The 14,310-nt window shown below is 34.5% G+C and overlaps 2 protein-coding genes across 4 annotated transcripts; one reads left to right on the forward strand and one right to left on the reverse strand.

Moving 5' to 3' along the window:
- The first annotated feature begins 1,562 nt into the window (after positions 1–1,562).
- On the forward strand, positions 1,563–7,317 carry LOC118733114 (vascular endothelial growth factor C-like). 2 transcript variants are annotated; one of them, XM_036462341.1, is made up of 7 exons: positions 1,563–1,664; positions 2,065–2,091; positions 2,180–2,373; positions 2,464–2,580; positions 2,758–2,841; positions 3,295–3,402; positions 6,986–7,317. In XM_036462341.1, exons 1-7 carry the CDS (start codon positions 1,565–1,567, stop codon positions 7,115–7,117), a joined length of 762 nt encoding a protein of 253 aa, XP_036318234.1. In that variant the 5' UTR covers positions 1,563–1,564; the 3' UTR covers positions 7,118–7,317. The 2 variants fall into 2 exon arrangements, with proteins under 2 accessions (XP_036318234.1, XP_036318235.1); XM_036462342.1 differs by having other exon boundaries at positions 2,464–2,568.
- Positions 7,318–11,877: 4,560 nt separating this feature from the next.
- On the reverse strand, positions 11,878–14,304 carry LOC118733116. Of its 2 annotated transcripts, none has more exons than XM_036462343.1 (4): positions 14,201–14,304; positions 13,973–14,132; positions 13,825–13,914; positions 11,878–13,766 (listed from the first exon to the last, which is right to left on the reverse strand). In XM_036462343.1, the coding sequence occupies exons 2-4, from the start codon at positions 14,116–14,118 to the stop codon at positions 12,743–12,745; spliced, it is 1,260 nt and encodes a 419-aa protein (XP_036318236.1). In that variant the 5' UTR covers positions 14,119–14,132; positions 14,201–14,304; the 3' UTR covers positions 11,878–12,742. The 2 variants fall into 2 exon arrangements, with proteins under 2 accessions (XP_036318236.1, XP_036318237.1); XM_036462344.1 differs by having other exon boundaries at positions 13,973–14,149.
- Positions 14,305–14,310: the final 6 nt, after the last annotated feature.

A 14,310-nucleotide genomic window follows, 5' to 3' on the forward strand; every position in this document is an offset into this window, starting at 1 on the left:
TTAAAATATCCCACTCCTATTATTTTGTGGACAACTGTACATACATAAGTAACTAATTAAGATTAAATTATATTTATTTATGTAGTTTACATCTAAAAAAGTTATCTGTGATTTAATAGATTTTAAATGGCGATAGAGTATAGGTACATCACAAAAAAAGCTGAAATGGGTATTCACACAACCTATGAGTTATTAATTCTAATATAGACTAGAAAAGGGTGTAACGTTCGTGCGTTAAGGTAATTATTACAGTTAAAGCAAAAATACGTATTTATGTATGTATTTATATACTACATATATGTATATGTTTATGTATAGAACGCATCTCTACTCACTCAACTACGAGTATGGCCTTTGAGCAAAGACAAGAATAATAATTATTTCATGGTGGAGTTTTAAAAAAGTCATCCAAATTTTCATAAGAATTATAAAAGTCTTTTGATAATAATTATGTATGAGAAAATTTTTGTAAGTCATCGATAACTATTACTTTAAGGCTTGTATAATAGAGGTATTTTCATAATAATTGTCAGCGAGATAAATAATTTTAAGTCTTCAACGGCTTTTATTTTGATACTTATATTATAAAAGTCTTTTGATAATAGTTATAAGTGCGAAAAAATTTCGTATATAGTCCCGAACGGGTCCCAAACCAAGCATCAAATGGTGCCAAAGTGCTCCCCTACTGGTCCCCTCCTAGACCCGAACTGGTCCCCAACTAAGCGAGAAATGCTCCTGAACAAGTCCCGTCAAAAGACTTTTATAATATAAGTCTTAAAATAAAAGTCTTTGAAGACTTAAAAATATTTATCTCAATGATAATTACTATGAAAGAACGTTTATAATATAAGTCCTTGAATAATAATTATAGATAGCTCGAAAAAAATTTATCTTTATATAATGATTATTGATTGACTTTTATTCTCTTCTCTTTTAATAGTTATGTCTCTGCTTTTTAGCCATTAAAAAATTTATGACATTATGACAACATGACTACTCATAGTTATGACAACTTTGTGAATCACTAAAATCTTGTTTATAGAAATTTCATCTTGGAGTAAATGATGTGAAATTTTTGTATTTATGACTTTTACTTTTCCCTCTCTAAGCCCAACCGGTTTTTTAATCTACTTTTTGCCACCTGCTTCCATACGGTCGAAACACTGTGCGCCGCGGCGCGCCGTCAGGAAAATAAGTTATCAAAAATCAAGGGGATTTTTAGCAATTTTAAACTTGCAATTTTTTATACTGAAATTTAATAAGCCATACAAATTTAAAGAGCCTCAGATATAAAAATTAAAAACCTTGGAATTTCGATGAAGCTTTGTTTAATTTCTCTAATTTTCGTACAAAGTTTAAAACTGAAATATTAACACACGCGACTTTTTCGCTACCAATTTTAAGTGTTGACAAAATACAACTCTATAACCTAATAAAATACGTCCTATAAAAGTTTGGGGAGGCTTATTCAAGTAAAAGTTCATGTACTCTATTTTCTTATTATCAGTTTTTTTTTTACAAATGATTTTTAAGTAATGCATATTTGTTTCTCTTTTAGGAACTTATGAACTTCTACAAAGAACTGGATAACGTGACAGACGTAACGGAATTCATAGAACGTTTCGTCGAAAAGGACACAATTGATCCAAAATTAGGCTTACAAGGTAAATAAATAATTAAAATATTGTATTTACATAAATTTGTCACTTCGCTAGCAATGAAGTCACTGATAAAACCACTCGTTGTCGCTCACTCAACGTGAAATCCCAAAATTCAGAATACATACATATATACTGTATTAAAAAATCGAAAACCACAATAAAGGAAAATACCTATGTATGTGAGCATGACGATCGACGTTAATTAATTTGCGAATCAAGACACGTTGAGGACGACATTGTTGTCGCTCAAGCGGGCGTCAAATGTGGGCAAGCGTACGTCACCTAGATTAATTTGCTAAAATTACTAGTACACATAATTTTATATTTAAAGCTGACTGAAGTTATGCTAACTAGCAAATTAATTTTGTATTTATTATTTCTGTTCAACTCTTTTTTTTTTTAGGAACCTTCAGACGCAGTGTAGAACGCGGTAAGCCAATACTGTATACTCATCAGAATCAAAGATTCTAACCCATTTTCTCGTTTCACGTTTCTCTTTCTTTTTATACCTACTACAGCAAATGTACAAATACCCAAGGCAGCTAATTGTATACCCGAGAGCACCGTTGTACCGCTCACACCACTCGAACCGTCACGTGATCCCAAAGTCGTCTACTTTCCGAAATGTACGCGCGTGAAACGGTGTGGCGGCTGCTGTGGTTCGCAGCTGATGTCGTGTCAACCCACCGAAACCGAGACAATCAACTTTGAGGTGTGTGTTTTGCTTTTGAAGTTTTGGCGGTTTCAAGCATAAAACAAAACAAAACGCTTTGAAAACCTACACAGTTTCATTACATTTCAGGTGACCAAAATTTACCATGGCGACAGTACGCGCATACGTGGCAAGGAGATCGTTGTGGTGGAGCAGCATACAAGGTGTCAGTGTGACTGTCGCATCAAGGCGGAGGTAGGTAGGCGGGTATGGTCGCTTTTTTTTTTGTTTTGTTAGCCTTTGCTTTTTAATGGATATTGGGTGTGTCTTGCATGCAATGCTTTTGAAGAGGGTGGAGCAAATAAAAAACATACATACATACATACATACATATGGAAATGTAGTGATATGATTTACTTACTTAATATATGCTCTTTTTTATAGGATTGCAATTCATACCAAATTTATCGTCGTGACATGTGCAGTTGTGTGTGTACGAATGAGGATGCGCTGCAAAAATGTTTATCGGTAAGGATAATTATATAAGATGAAATAAAATTGTTTAATTAATTAAGCTTTAGAAACTAGTGGCATTTTCTTTCTACAGTAACCTTTTGCGGTAGAAAAGGAAACGCCATAACAAATATTAAATGTTTATTAAAATAAGTTAAGTCCAGTTAATTTAGGGTAAGTTCAGTCAAGTTAAGTTAAAACAATTAGATGAAATTCAATTAACTTTAAAATCTTAATTGATTAATTTTATTAATTTAATTCATTGACTTAATAAAATTTAATTTCCTAAATTTAACTAAGTTCAAGTAAATTAAATTGAAATTTAAATTGAATTACGTAATTATGTAATTAAACTTAATTAATCCAGTATAGTTTAATTCAGTCGCACTAAAATTTAATAAAACTACTATAACATATTTTAACATTGAAAATTCATTTGATTTTTTTTTTGTGTTTTAATTATTCCAGCAAGAGCACAAATACTGGGATGAAACAACTTGCCGATGTGTCTGCCGTGATAGCCAATCCTGTACGACTGGCACAATATTTGACGAAAGTCAGTGCGCTTGTATTGATGTGAGTACTCAGAAGTAAAATGTAAAAACAATAAAATTAAAGTACATATATGTATGCATTCAAGCATACATACATACATACATACGTAAAATATGGTTTCGGATGCAGCCAAATGTACTTAAAAACTTATGGATAGGGGAATAGATTACCATTTGTACTTTATTAAATTAAAATGCTAAAGAAATGCGTTAATGGGTTCTTTGTTGTTTTGAAATTAAATAAAACACTAAACAAGCATGTGTATTGGGTATACATACATACATATATTATAAGCGATTAAATTAAATGGTTTAAAGTTAAGAGCTTGAAGAATTAGAAATTATACAAGGTGATGGAGGTTTTACAGTAAAATACAGTGATAATAGTGCCTTTGTTAAAACCTGAAAACGCATAAGTAACCTATACACATACATACATTCATATGTACGTATGTACATTAGGGTGGTCCAAAATGAGTAAAGTCGCAATTTTAATGCTCTCACCACCCAGGATTGTTCTATATGTAGAAAAACATATCCCTGTATTTTTATTCCGAAATCAAAAAATATTTAGAGGTCGCTCAAAGCGCCCAAAGGATACATAAGCGCCATATACATATTTTATTTAGAGTGAATGGTGTAGAATTCTTTAAAAATCAATATTTTTCGGTCGGAAACGACTGTTTCGCTTTAGGAGACTTCCAATAATAATACATAATTCTTTATTTAACCATTTCTTAATATTAACAAGTTTTTAATAGGTCCCCCAAAAACCACAAAAAAATGCAATGGAGGGACCCAACAAAAATCGTTAGTACTAAAAAAATGTTAATAAACAACTGGGTACTATTCCCTAAAGTCTTTTGAACTATTTCCACAAAAACATGTTTTTCCTCATATAAAATACAAGGAAAACTTTGAGCGCTCTGAGCGACCTCTAAATATTTTCTGATCTCGAAAAAAATAGGTGTGTGTTTTTTCGGTATAGAACAACAACCCTAGGGAGTGAGAGCTTTAAAAATCCAATTTTACTTTTTTACGTGCATTTTTGAACCACCCTATTATAAATTTAAATTTTTGTAACGTTGCCCTTGCGTTTTTGGGGTTTATAGCGTTATATTAATTATTATATTTTTAAGTGCCTATAGAATCGGCCATGTTTTTATGAACATGCATTAGGGTGCCTCACCAAAAAATGTTACTGTGCCGGAATTATAAAATCTAATATTTTTTAAAACTTCAACCAAAATATTTAGGAAAAATTTTAAGATTTGTGTGAGCTGGTGCGATTTGGAAAAACATACATACCTCCAAAAATCTGTACATTTTGATTCCGTAAATAAAAGTCTTAAACATTTTTATGCAGACCTTGATTCTTAAATTCTGCTATTATCTGAGGTGAGTTTTTCGGAAAAATAGTTTAAGACCTAATTTTATTCTTAAAAAAGTCTAATATTTTTCGATATTTTCAAATTGATCCAGGGCAAAGCATAATAGTTTTTCGAGATATTTTAGCGGCTGTCTTATATTTTAATAGTTAGATGCTATAATTCCGATGATAAACACTACCAATTTTTTTTCTATGGCGAGTGATGCACCTTAATGTACATATGTTGTACGTATTCAGTGAAAAAAACAGTCTATATATTACTAACGATAAACATGCATATATAATTGAAAAAATACCAGCTTAAAGAATTGGGTGTGGTATTCCTATTCCAGCAATATTATTAAGATTACAGAAATTTGTGTAAATCTAATAAAAAATGCTGAAAATTATATAGTATATGTATCTTGAAATTTAATTTCTAAAACTACAACTACAAAAGCGGCCAATCCCTTTTGCCATGAAAGAAAACCTCAAAAATCTCGGAACTCTTTAAATTTGAATAGAAAAAAATTTTCTCGGAAGTTTTCGAGTTTGAAATATCTCCAATTTTTCAGGTTTAAAACAAATCGCACCACAAAAATTTGATGAGTTAGAAGAAAAGGTTGAGTATTTTTACACATACAAATATTCTAGCTTATGTGATGACATATATATGTATTGGCTTACAAATGTACTTTGTTTTACAAAAAAAAAAAAAACTATATTAAACTCTTCAAAAGCACCAATTTTCCAATTAATAACAGTAAATTTTTATAAATGGCATCATCAGCGGTATTTGGCTTAAAAACATATTTATGTGCATACATAACTAAACACATCACGTTAATATCTTTTAATATAAGCACATATTTTTATGCTCATTAAGGCGAGATTCATATAAACATAAAAACAAACATCATACAAATTTTAATACACTGCTTTTATGAGAAAAATTTTTATATTCTTTTCAATTAAAAATTTATTTTTTACTGTACTTGTTTATTTTTTAATTTCGTTTTAGATAAACCAGATCGAATACGTCGCGTAAATTTATTAAATAGCAAGAAGACTAAAAAATCACGCCAAAATAGTAATGGAAAATATTTAATTTAATTTAAAAAACCAAAAAAATTAAATTAAACCGATTTAAAGAGAAAAAAAACTGCTAAAGAATACGCTGCATATTTTTGATTATAGTTAAAATTTTGGAAAGCGGTTAGTGCAAGAAAAAAAAAATTTTAAATTCGCTTTTGTCAAAAGAATGCAAATATTTGTAAATTTTTAAATGCACACATATATACATACATACATTGTGTAAATACAAGCATACATACTCAGTTTGTAGCTGCCAATGAATTTAATATGTATTTAAATGGACTTATGCAATTAGCACTTGTGATTCACATTCTAAATGGAATTTTGTAATTTACTACCTATTAAAGGCGTTTTAAATGATTTACATATATTTGTATATGTATGTCCCAAAGTAATGAACAAATTTTTTCCGCTAACTTAAGTGAGTATAATTTTGAGTGGTTTTCTGTGCTTGCCACTATCGTTTGCTACTTTTCTTCTTTGCTTTCACCTTCGCACCTACATATGTGCATACATATGTATAACGAGGTGCAATAACTCTAGTACGACATTAACATTTTCCTGCACGATTACTGAATTAACTTCACAAATACGCATACAATTACTAATGCACACAAAAAATTGGCAATAAAACAGCGTACTAAATGATAATAATAATAATATAGGTAGCATCTAGCATATATGTAACCTGGTTTCATCATAATTTTTTCCAAATTACGCTTTTTATATTACGCATATTTTCCCTTTAACTATAAAAAGCAACAGAAACCTCGAAAGTCTCGAATATTTGAGGGAACTGCTTAGATTTCTAAGAAAAATGCTTTCGAGTTTTCTAATTGATGGGCATAACCTAATTATTACATATCGAGCCCTAACCGCCAAAAAGGCGTAAGCGACATTTTATTAAAAATTTTCTTTTTTATGCAAGAAACATTCCTACAGCATCTATGTAGATACACTTCTGAATCAAAAATAAAATTTTCAAAAAAAAAAAGTCGCTTACGTCTTTTTAGCGGTAAGGGGTCGATATTTCCTCAATAATATCTATTTATGTACATACATACATATATCTAAAACAAAAAAGTATCTAACCCTTTCTAATAATTTTCTACACTTTTCTGCTTACTTTTAACCCAAACAGCCTATTGATGATGGCAGCAGCATTGAAAGTTCCACTTCTAGTGCAATTTCACTGCTCAATCGCAGACGTTTCATTGTCAAGGCTATACCAGTTGAGGTAAAACCGGACGATAGTACGCGCTATTCGCTCTAAGAAGGAAACCTAATAGATCTTACTTACTTACATGCATAGGTGAAAGGAAGGAAGATTGAGGCACAAAAGAGTTGAATGCATGTTTTAATGTAAAATATCAATTTAAAATTCAGTATTTGTTAAATGCACGTTTTTAAATAAGTTAAAATTATACATAGCAACATACTACATAAGTATACATATACATACATATATGTACATATACATACTACCTACCTACAAACATATGTACATACATTTGTTACTTGTCGCCATAGAATGTTTTTTGTTTGTTTGTTTGGTTTTTTTTTTTGGTCTCTACTTTTATTTTTTATTATTTTTATAAGTGCGGGTCAGCAAATACAAAATCATTGCATTCGTTTAGATGAAGAAAAAAATGCAATATCAAAACAAAACAAAAAATTTAACAAAAATATATTAACTATGTAATCAAACGGCCGTTAACTTACTTGTAAAACTATAAGTACATACATAGATTTATAATTAAATAACTAATAATAATTATTTAATATAAAAAAACTTGAAAGTTACATAAAAAGTAAATAAATTTATCAAATATTAAAAAAAAAAATAGTTATTTTATTCAGTTACGATTCAGACATACATTGCAGTAATAAATTACGTATAATTACGGTTAACAGTTGAGTGCAATACTTGACAAAAAAAAATATTTACATGTCACTTTTTTACAAAAACTAAAACATTTGTAAACCTTCTTTGCAAAACATAGATTTAATTACCATGAAAAAGAATCCATTTTTACGCACATACATACAAATGGGTTAATCCATCTCAAATCGAGATCGAAATTCTGTCAAAAGAAAAACATAAAAAAAAACGGAGAACGAAAAATGACACTGAAGATGGCACAACGCCGAAACCGGTTTGTCTCCAAATCAAATTTGACAAGTGATGACGGAAAATCGTTCCACAATACATCATACTCCTACCCTATCGGAAACACAAACAACCAAAAAGCAATTAAAAAAAAAAATTCGAAATCAAAATTTCACGGTTTCCCGGATTTTGCAAGTTTATTTCTTGAATATCTGAAAAACTATTATAGTTAGAAAGGTTAATTTTTAAAGTTAAAAAAATCATAGAAAGAAAAATTAAAGAAATTTTTGGTTTAACTTTTTTATACAATACCTTTAATGGCCTTAAAAGATCCGGACATTTAAAAAAAAAAAAAAAAAAAGATATGTAATACCAAAATCAGACATCGCGGCATAAAGGCTAATGCTTTTCGTTCCGGAGAAAGCGGCTACTGCGCTTGAGCAGCACGCTTGAGCTCGACAGGCGGAAGCGATTCGCCGCTCGTGGATCTACACGAAACTAAGCAATGAGCACACTGCACTTGACAGTAGCCCAGGTCAACCTGCACCAGGCGGTAGCTGCAGTTTCGCCACCGAGGACCTGGGCATCATACAGTGGCCAGGTTAGGGGCCTGAATCATAATTGCAACAAGTTAATTTGGGACCTCTCTAGTTAGTGGGCCAGAGCGTTTGTGGTGTTGAAGAAAGATATTAACTATTTCGGCATGGCAGAGTTTCTAGCACAGGGCTTGGGAGCAGTTCAGACGACGCCGTCAGTAAACGGCAGGAATACAGCAGCTGATGGAGTTCTGTCACAGTTGGCGACTTCCCGCTGCGATGCGAACGCCTACAATGTTGAGTGGAGCAGTAGGGGTCATAGACTAACAATCGTTATTAGGGTTAGAAAGGAATTTATTGACATAACTCTCACTAACAGATTAGTCAGCACACACAAAGGTGGGTCTCAGCTGAGCCCTAACTGCCTACTCACAGACGCTTTGCAATGAAGGCTGGACGGGCTATCTTAAGAGGAACCCCAGGAAAACTGATCGGGATAAGTACGTTGAAGTACTCAGGGCGAAGCTACCTAGTTAAGAGTCAAAATACAAAAAAGGTATGGAGTTAGATGATAGTATTAATGGGCTGAAAGGTACTGTATTGAATTCCTTTAACTCTAGCTGTCCCTTGAACAAACCAAGAGGGAAGTCCCAGCCTACTTGGTGATTACGGGAGCTCTAAAAACTCAGGAAAGAGGTGCGCAGACTCTTAAAGTGGGCAGAGCGCACTAGGGATGAGTATTCAGCCAGCTCAAAAAAAAATAGGACAAGGAAATTATAAAAGCCAAGCGTATCAGCTTTAGTAACTTATGGGAGAGTATCTCAATCACTCCTGCTGCTGCCAGGCTTCATACTTAGAATAATACAGCAAAACGACCTGTAGACTTCTATAATAAAGAGACACAATCAGGCGAGCACACTATACTGGTACACAGATTGCGCTAAGGGCGCTGAGGGTATTGGAGCAGGCGTATATGACCCGACACTGTCAATTCCCTTGGTAACTTTTCCAATTATCTTCCAAGCGGAAGTCGATTCCATAGTCTGTGCGCAGAGATTAACTTGCGTATTCCTTCGCAGCTTCGCGAAGCTAAATGGGTAGCAGGCCACATAAAATTCGATAGCAACGAGGCAAGCTGATCAGATAGCGACAATGGCTTTTTGTTTGACCCCGATAGGACCTGAGCCCTTACTTGTGGTAAGTCTCAGTACTATAATGCAAGCGCACAGAAAAGAAAGTATCAAACTGAGAGAACTGTATTACGGGTCTCAGGCGCGAATGGAAGCTGTTGAGGCGGCTGCACCAGCCTGCCATAGTTGAATCGGCTTGTATTGCGTCTCACGCGGTACTTCTGTTTCCGCTAAAAGGTGTCGAGGGGTCGCCTATAACGATATTAACGCGGCGTGTGCTGTGGATGGTTAGCTCGCTTAGGCCTTTGACCTGCTCCTCCTTCGAGAATTAAGGGTTTACGTACAGTTTAAGGTCATCTTTCATGCCGAGGAAGGGCTTTCCCACGTGTCTGGCTAGTGTTTCGTTAGAAAGCACAATGTTGTTGAGATGGTTACCACAGTGGCATCCTAATCGTCAAATGGCCAAGCTTCATCGCAGTGGAGAAGCTAGCAGGGTCGAAGAGATAAATCCAGCTGGCGGAGAAGTGAGTTCAGCAACGATGAGAACGCCAAGTTAGGGAACTCACGCGGTTTGATGTTAGCATTGTGAAATTTGACCGCAATGACTGTCGTCTTTTCATATATGTAGTTGATGAATCGCCGCTTCCTCCGCTCCGGAAGGGACATGTCAAGATTTTCCTTGAGAACCGTCGTGTGTTTGATTGCACCGAAAGTTTTCGAATGCGACGTGTTCTGTTCTTTCGAAGGGTCAACGCTGGTTGAGTCCCTTACTTATCTGTGCATTGATTGGGCGAGTAGGAAAAGCACTTCCCGAATATATGCCACTGCGGATATAAGGGATCTTGGCATTCATATGTGGTGAGATACTCTACTCACAGTGTCCCAATTTATTAGAGAACGGTACAGAGGAGTGAACCTGTGGCACATGCGGTCGCCCGGGACTAGCAGCACGCAGTGGACGAAGGTACAGACCTGCCAAAACCAACAACCAATCACACGACGAGGCTCAGATGTCCCCGTCATGGAGCAGGGAGTAGGGTTGTCACAGACGAGGGCAACCTAACAGACACCTGCTTGCAGCAGAGCTCTAGCCAAGGTACGTCAGGAGGCATCTACACGAACAAGATTGATAAACAACCTCTGCATGTTGCCTCTGTTCCAACCGCCGAAGAAAGTTGACTGCCTCCAGAAACTAGATACCTAAATCAACTCGAAAGCATTTTGGACCATATATATACATATGTAGGTTTTAAAGCGTTACAAATAAAGAACATACATATCTACATATATTTTAAAGAAACCACTGAAATTTACTATGATCAAAGGAAAAAATACGTCCTGTGTTCTGAGTCCATCTATCGGTTCGGGGCATGTCTCAGGCATTCCGCTGTCATAGAATGACCATCGCTGGTAATACATTTTATTGATATTTGATATTTTATTCGACTTCTCTATAACTTTTTCCAACAATTCATCATACGTTTTTCTCAATACATTTATTTTTCTTTTTTTTTTTTTAATAAACAATCAAAATATGCCCATAAGAAATACATACATTATTTCAATGTAAACTAATTAAGTATGAATACATACATATGTAAGTACACATGTACATAAATAATCTACGTTATACAGCGGCATTATTATTACGATGAAGCTCCCTTTAAAGCGTAAAAAGAGTAATAGGAAAATGGAAAGTGTGTCTTAATTGCATATACATACACGTGCTATACATTCGATTAATTTTACCATATAAATCTATATAAAAATAGTAGTAAAACAAGCTAACATTTAAATTACTAATAGCAAATAAATGAGACCACTATATATGTATATTTATGTAAGTTGCAAATGGCTATGAAAACTATAGAAAATATACAATCGACGTGATTGCTTTCAAATACATACAACAAAATATAATGTATAAAGGGATATTTATATATGCAAAATGCGGGATCATAGACCCTCAATATCGAATGTCTCTAGTGAGCACTCAAAAAATTTCAATGGGTATTGTTAAAATATTCATTTCTATTCAGAGTTGAAGAGACGAAAACTAATTTTAAATTTGAAACTTATTAAATCTAGAAACTATTTGGGGCAATAAAGCTAGAGGTCCACATCAGGCATCTCAAGCGTGTTGGTGCTTAACGCTAATTCAGGCATATAACTTATAATGCTGGATTTCCACTAGGCATTAAATGACAAATGACAAAGTCGGGCATTAAAAAATATTCGTGTCATTATATTAAAAAAATTTTCATTAATTTCATTTCCATTTTTCAATTTTTTATATGGCATACATTTTTTGTCATTTCAATGCCTAGTGGAAATGCGGCATAACTGAATAGCGCGCTGAAAGCTTAAAAACGCAGGGTGCTTGATGTGGAGTTCTAGCGTAAGCATACTTTGTTTAATAAACAAATTTTATTAATTTTGAGGATTAGGAAAAGTTTAATTGTATATACATACATATGTATATAAAAAAAAAACAAGCACACACTTATGTACATATGCATGTACGTAGTTAAGGTTTAGAAGTATCAAGTTACGGTTTTTAATTGCAGCTTTTCTATGGATAACCTAAAACCAAAAAAAAACATTGGTAAGGAAATTACATTTTAGCAAAGCGATAATTAGAAGAAAAATTTTGCCACAATCTTCACTCCGAATAGAAGTACATATTTTTGCAACCGCAAAACTGTTTCGCGGTTTTCGAAATATTTTGCGAAAAATTTTGAATTGCGAATGATTCACGGGTATTTAGCGCAACAAAGCGAAGACGAATTTATAGTCAGAAAACCACTATAGTTTTCCTAATACAGAAAAACATAGTTATACATAAAATAGTTTTTACTAGTTTCCATTCTGCCAAGAAGCTACTGAAAAGTATTTTATGGTAAGTAAATATTCAAGAGATGAAAATTCCGTGGCAATGCAGCACCTAAAATATCTTTTTTTCACATACATACATATATTTGTACGATTTTTAATTTACTAAACCCTTGAATCATTCGATTTTTGTTTGTGTTTTTTTTTTTTAATCAAACAAAACTAGTTTTATAAAAAATTTGCTAAACTGCCAAATAAAATATCATCGCCGTTGCTCGACTTTATTCCCCTTAAAGCCTCAACGTACGTGCTGCACTGCGTTTTGGAGTAGACGTCGAGGGCGTTGGGGCAATACGCTTCATGCCCGACATAGCGTATGGCACCCGTGGCCTGCGTTTTGGTGTAGCTGGTGGTGTTGGCCCACTTTTCGACGGAGTACGCAAATGTGCCGTATCTACAGCAGCGGACGCGTCTTCACCAACATCAGTCAATGGTACTACAGTGGTGACATCCGTAGCAACAATTTCTTCAACATCGCCAGTCACTTCCTGCGTAGTTGGCGACGGTTCACTTAGCGCTGCTTCATTGAACTGTGCCATGAGATTACGGCGACGCATGCTAATAGCTGTTGCACCTTGAATCACATCCGTACCACTGCTCTTTACATGTTCGTATATGACCAAAACGACTTGCAATTGTTGATCGGATAAACTTCGACGATATGACATGCGTATACGTACTGGCCTATCCCAATCATGCATGCGATGCGGTGTTGGTGGCGAGTCGGTGTGAGGCAGTACCTGTGGTTTGGCACGCAAAAACCCAGTCGATTCTATGTACTGCAGCGAAGTGTATTCGCTTAATATTTTCTTACGCATATCTGCATCTAACTCCTCGTCGCTGGACGTATCATCACCCAACATTTGCATGTCAAGTTGCGAGGCCGTTAGCTGCCTTTTAGACACGTGTGTAGTTTTAGTGGTGGCTGTAGGCAGACGTCGTAAATAGCTGAACGGAGTGGGTAGTGAACGCTTTAATCGCTTAGGTGCGCTTGCACTATCCGGATCATCTACTTCACTTTCAGAATCTGTTGCCGTAGCTTCAAGTTTTATAGTACTCGACGGTGGTGTAAGTTCATTAATATGTGCAATGCTGCTGCTATTGTGCTCTGGAGTTTGATTGCCTGCAGGCAATGGTTGCATTTGCAAATCATCATCGTCAATGTCACTGTCGGCATAACTTTTCAACGAAGTTAAGCCAGTAACCTTGTTTATCGGTAAGACAAAATCCGTATCACCGGTATGCAGCAATTTGCTATACATTTTTCATGGTTTAGTTTGCATAAAAGTCAGATGTTTATGTAAATACTTACGTTTTCCAGTGCGAAGGTCGCTGTTCAATTGGTGCACAGGATTCGGCTTTATCGAAATCCATATGATCATATTGCGTAGCAACTTCGAATCTAAGTATTGGAAGGTAAAATTTGTATATGTGAAAAAAGTGTATAGCTACAATCAAACCTGAAATAGTCATGGATCTTGGCTGGTCCACGCACCGTGCGCCCAAACCAATCAATTACAGCGTTGGGAGCTACCAACAATTTGAGTTGCCTGCAATCAGCAGTAAACAAATCCAAGTACTCTTTCAATACATCAGACCCATCCATATTTCTAAACAGCGCTGTGAATTGCAAAATTCTTGGGCATTACATTAAAATTATAGCCACACTTTGGCATTATCCAACCTACCTGCTCCGCTGCCACTCAGTACACAATGATGTCGGCAAATATGTTTTTGATGGTGGAAGAGAATTGTTTTCGTTTTTGCGATAGCAATACACTGGATTTTAGCCTTTTTT

The sequence above is a fragment of the Rhagoletis pomonella genome, unplaced genomic scaffold (genome assembly GCF_013731165.1).
Source record: "Rhagoletis pomonella isolate Grant_MI unplaced genomic scaffold, Rhpom_1.0 Rhpom_scaffold_00002, whole genome shotgun sequence".
NCBI classification, from domain to species: Eukaryota; Metazoa; Arthropoda; class Insecta; order Diptera; family Tephritidae; genus Rhagoletis; species Rhagoletis pomonella.

Excerpts from the sequence above, each read along its gene's own strand:
- LOC118733114 (XM_036462341.1), top strand. The coding sequence starts at position 1,565 with ATGAACTTCTACAAAGAACTGGATAACGTGACAGACGTAACGGAATTC. Across the intron at positions 1,665-2,064 it reads TCCAAAATTAGGCTTACAAG|GAACCTTCAGACGCAGTGTA; the intron begins GTAAATAAATAA and ends TTTTTTTTTTAG. Across the intron at positions 2,581-2,757 it reads AGGCGGAGGTAGGTAGGCGG|GATTGCAATTCATACCAAAT; the intron begins GTATGGTCGCTT and ends TCTTTTTTATAG.
- LOC118733116 (XM_036462343.1), bottom strand. The coding sequence starts at position 14,118 with ATGGATGGGTCTGATGTATTGAAAGAGTACTTGGATTTGTTTACTGCT. Across the intron at positions 13,915-13,972 it reads AAGATCCATGACTATTTCAG|ATTCGAAGTTGCTACGCAAT; the intron begins GTTTGATTGTAG and ends TCCAATACTTAG. Across the intron at positions 13,767-13,824 it reads CGACCTTCGCACTGGAAAAC|CAAATTGCTGCATACCGGTG; the intron begins GTAAGTATTTAC and ends AAAAATGTATAG.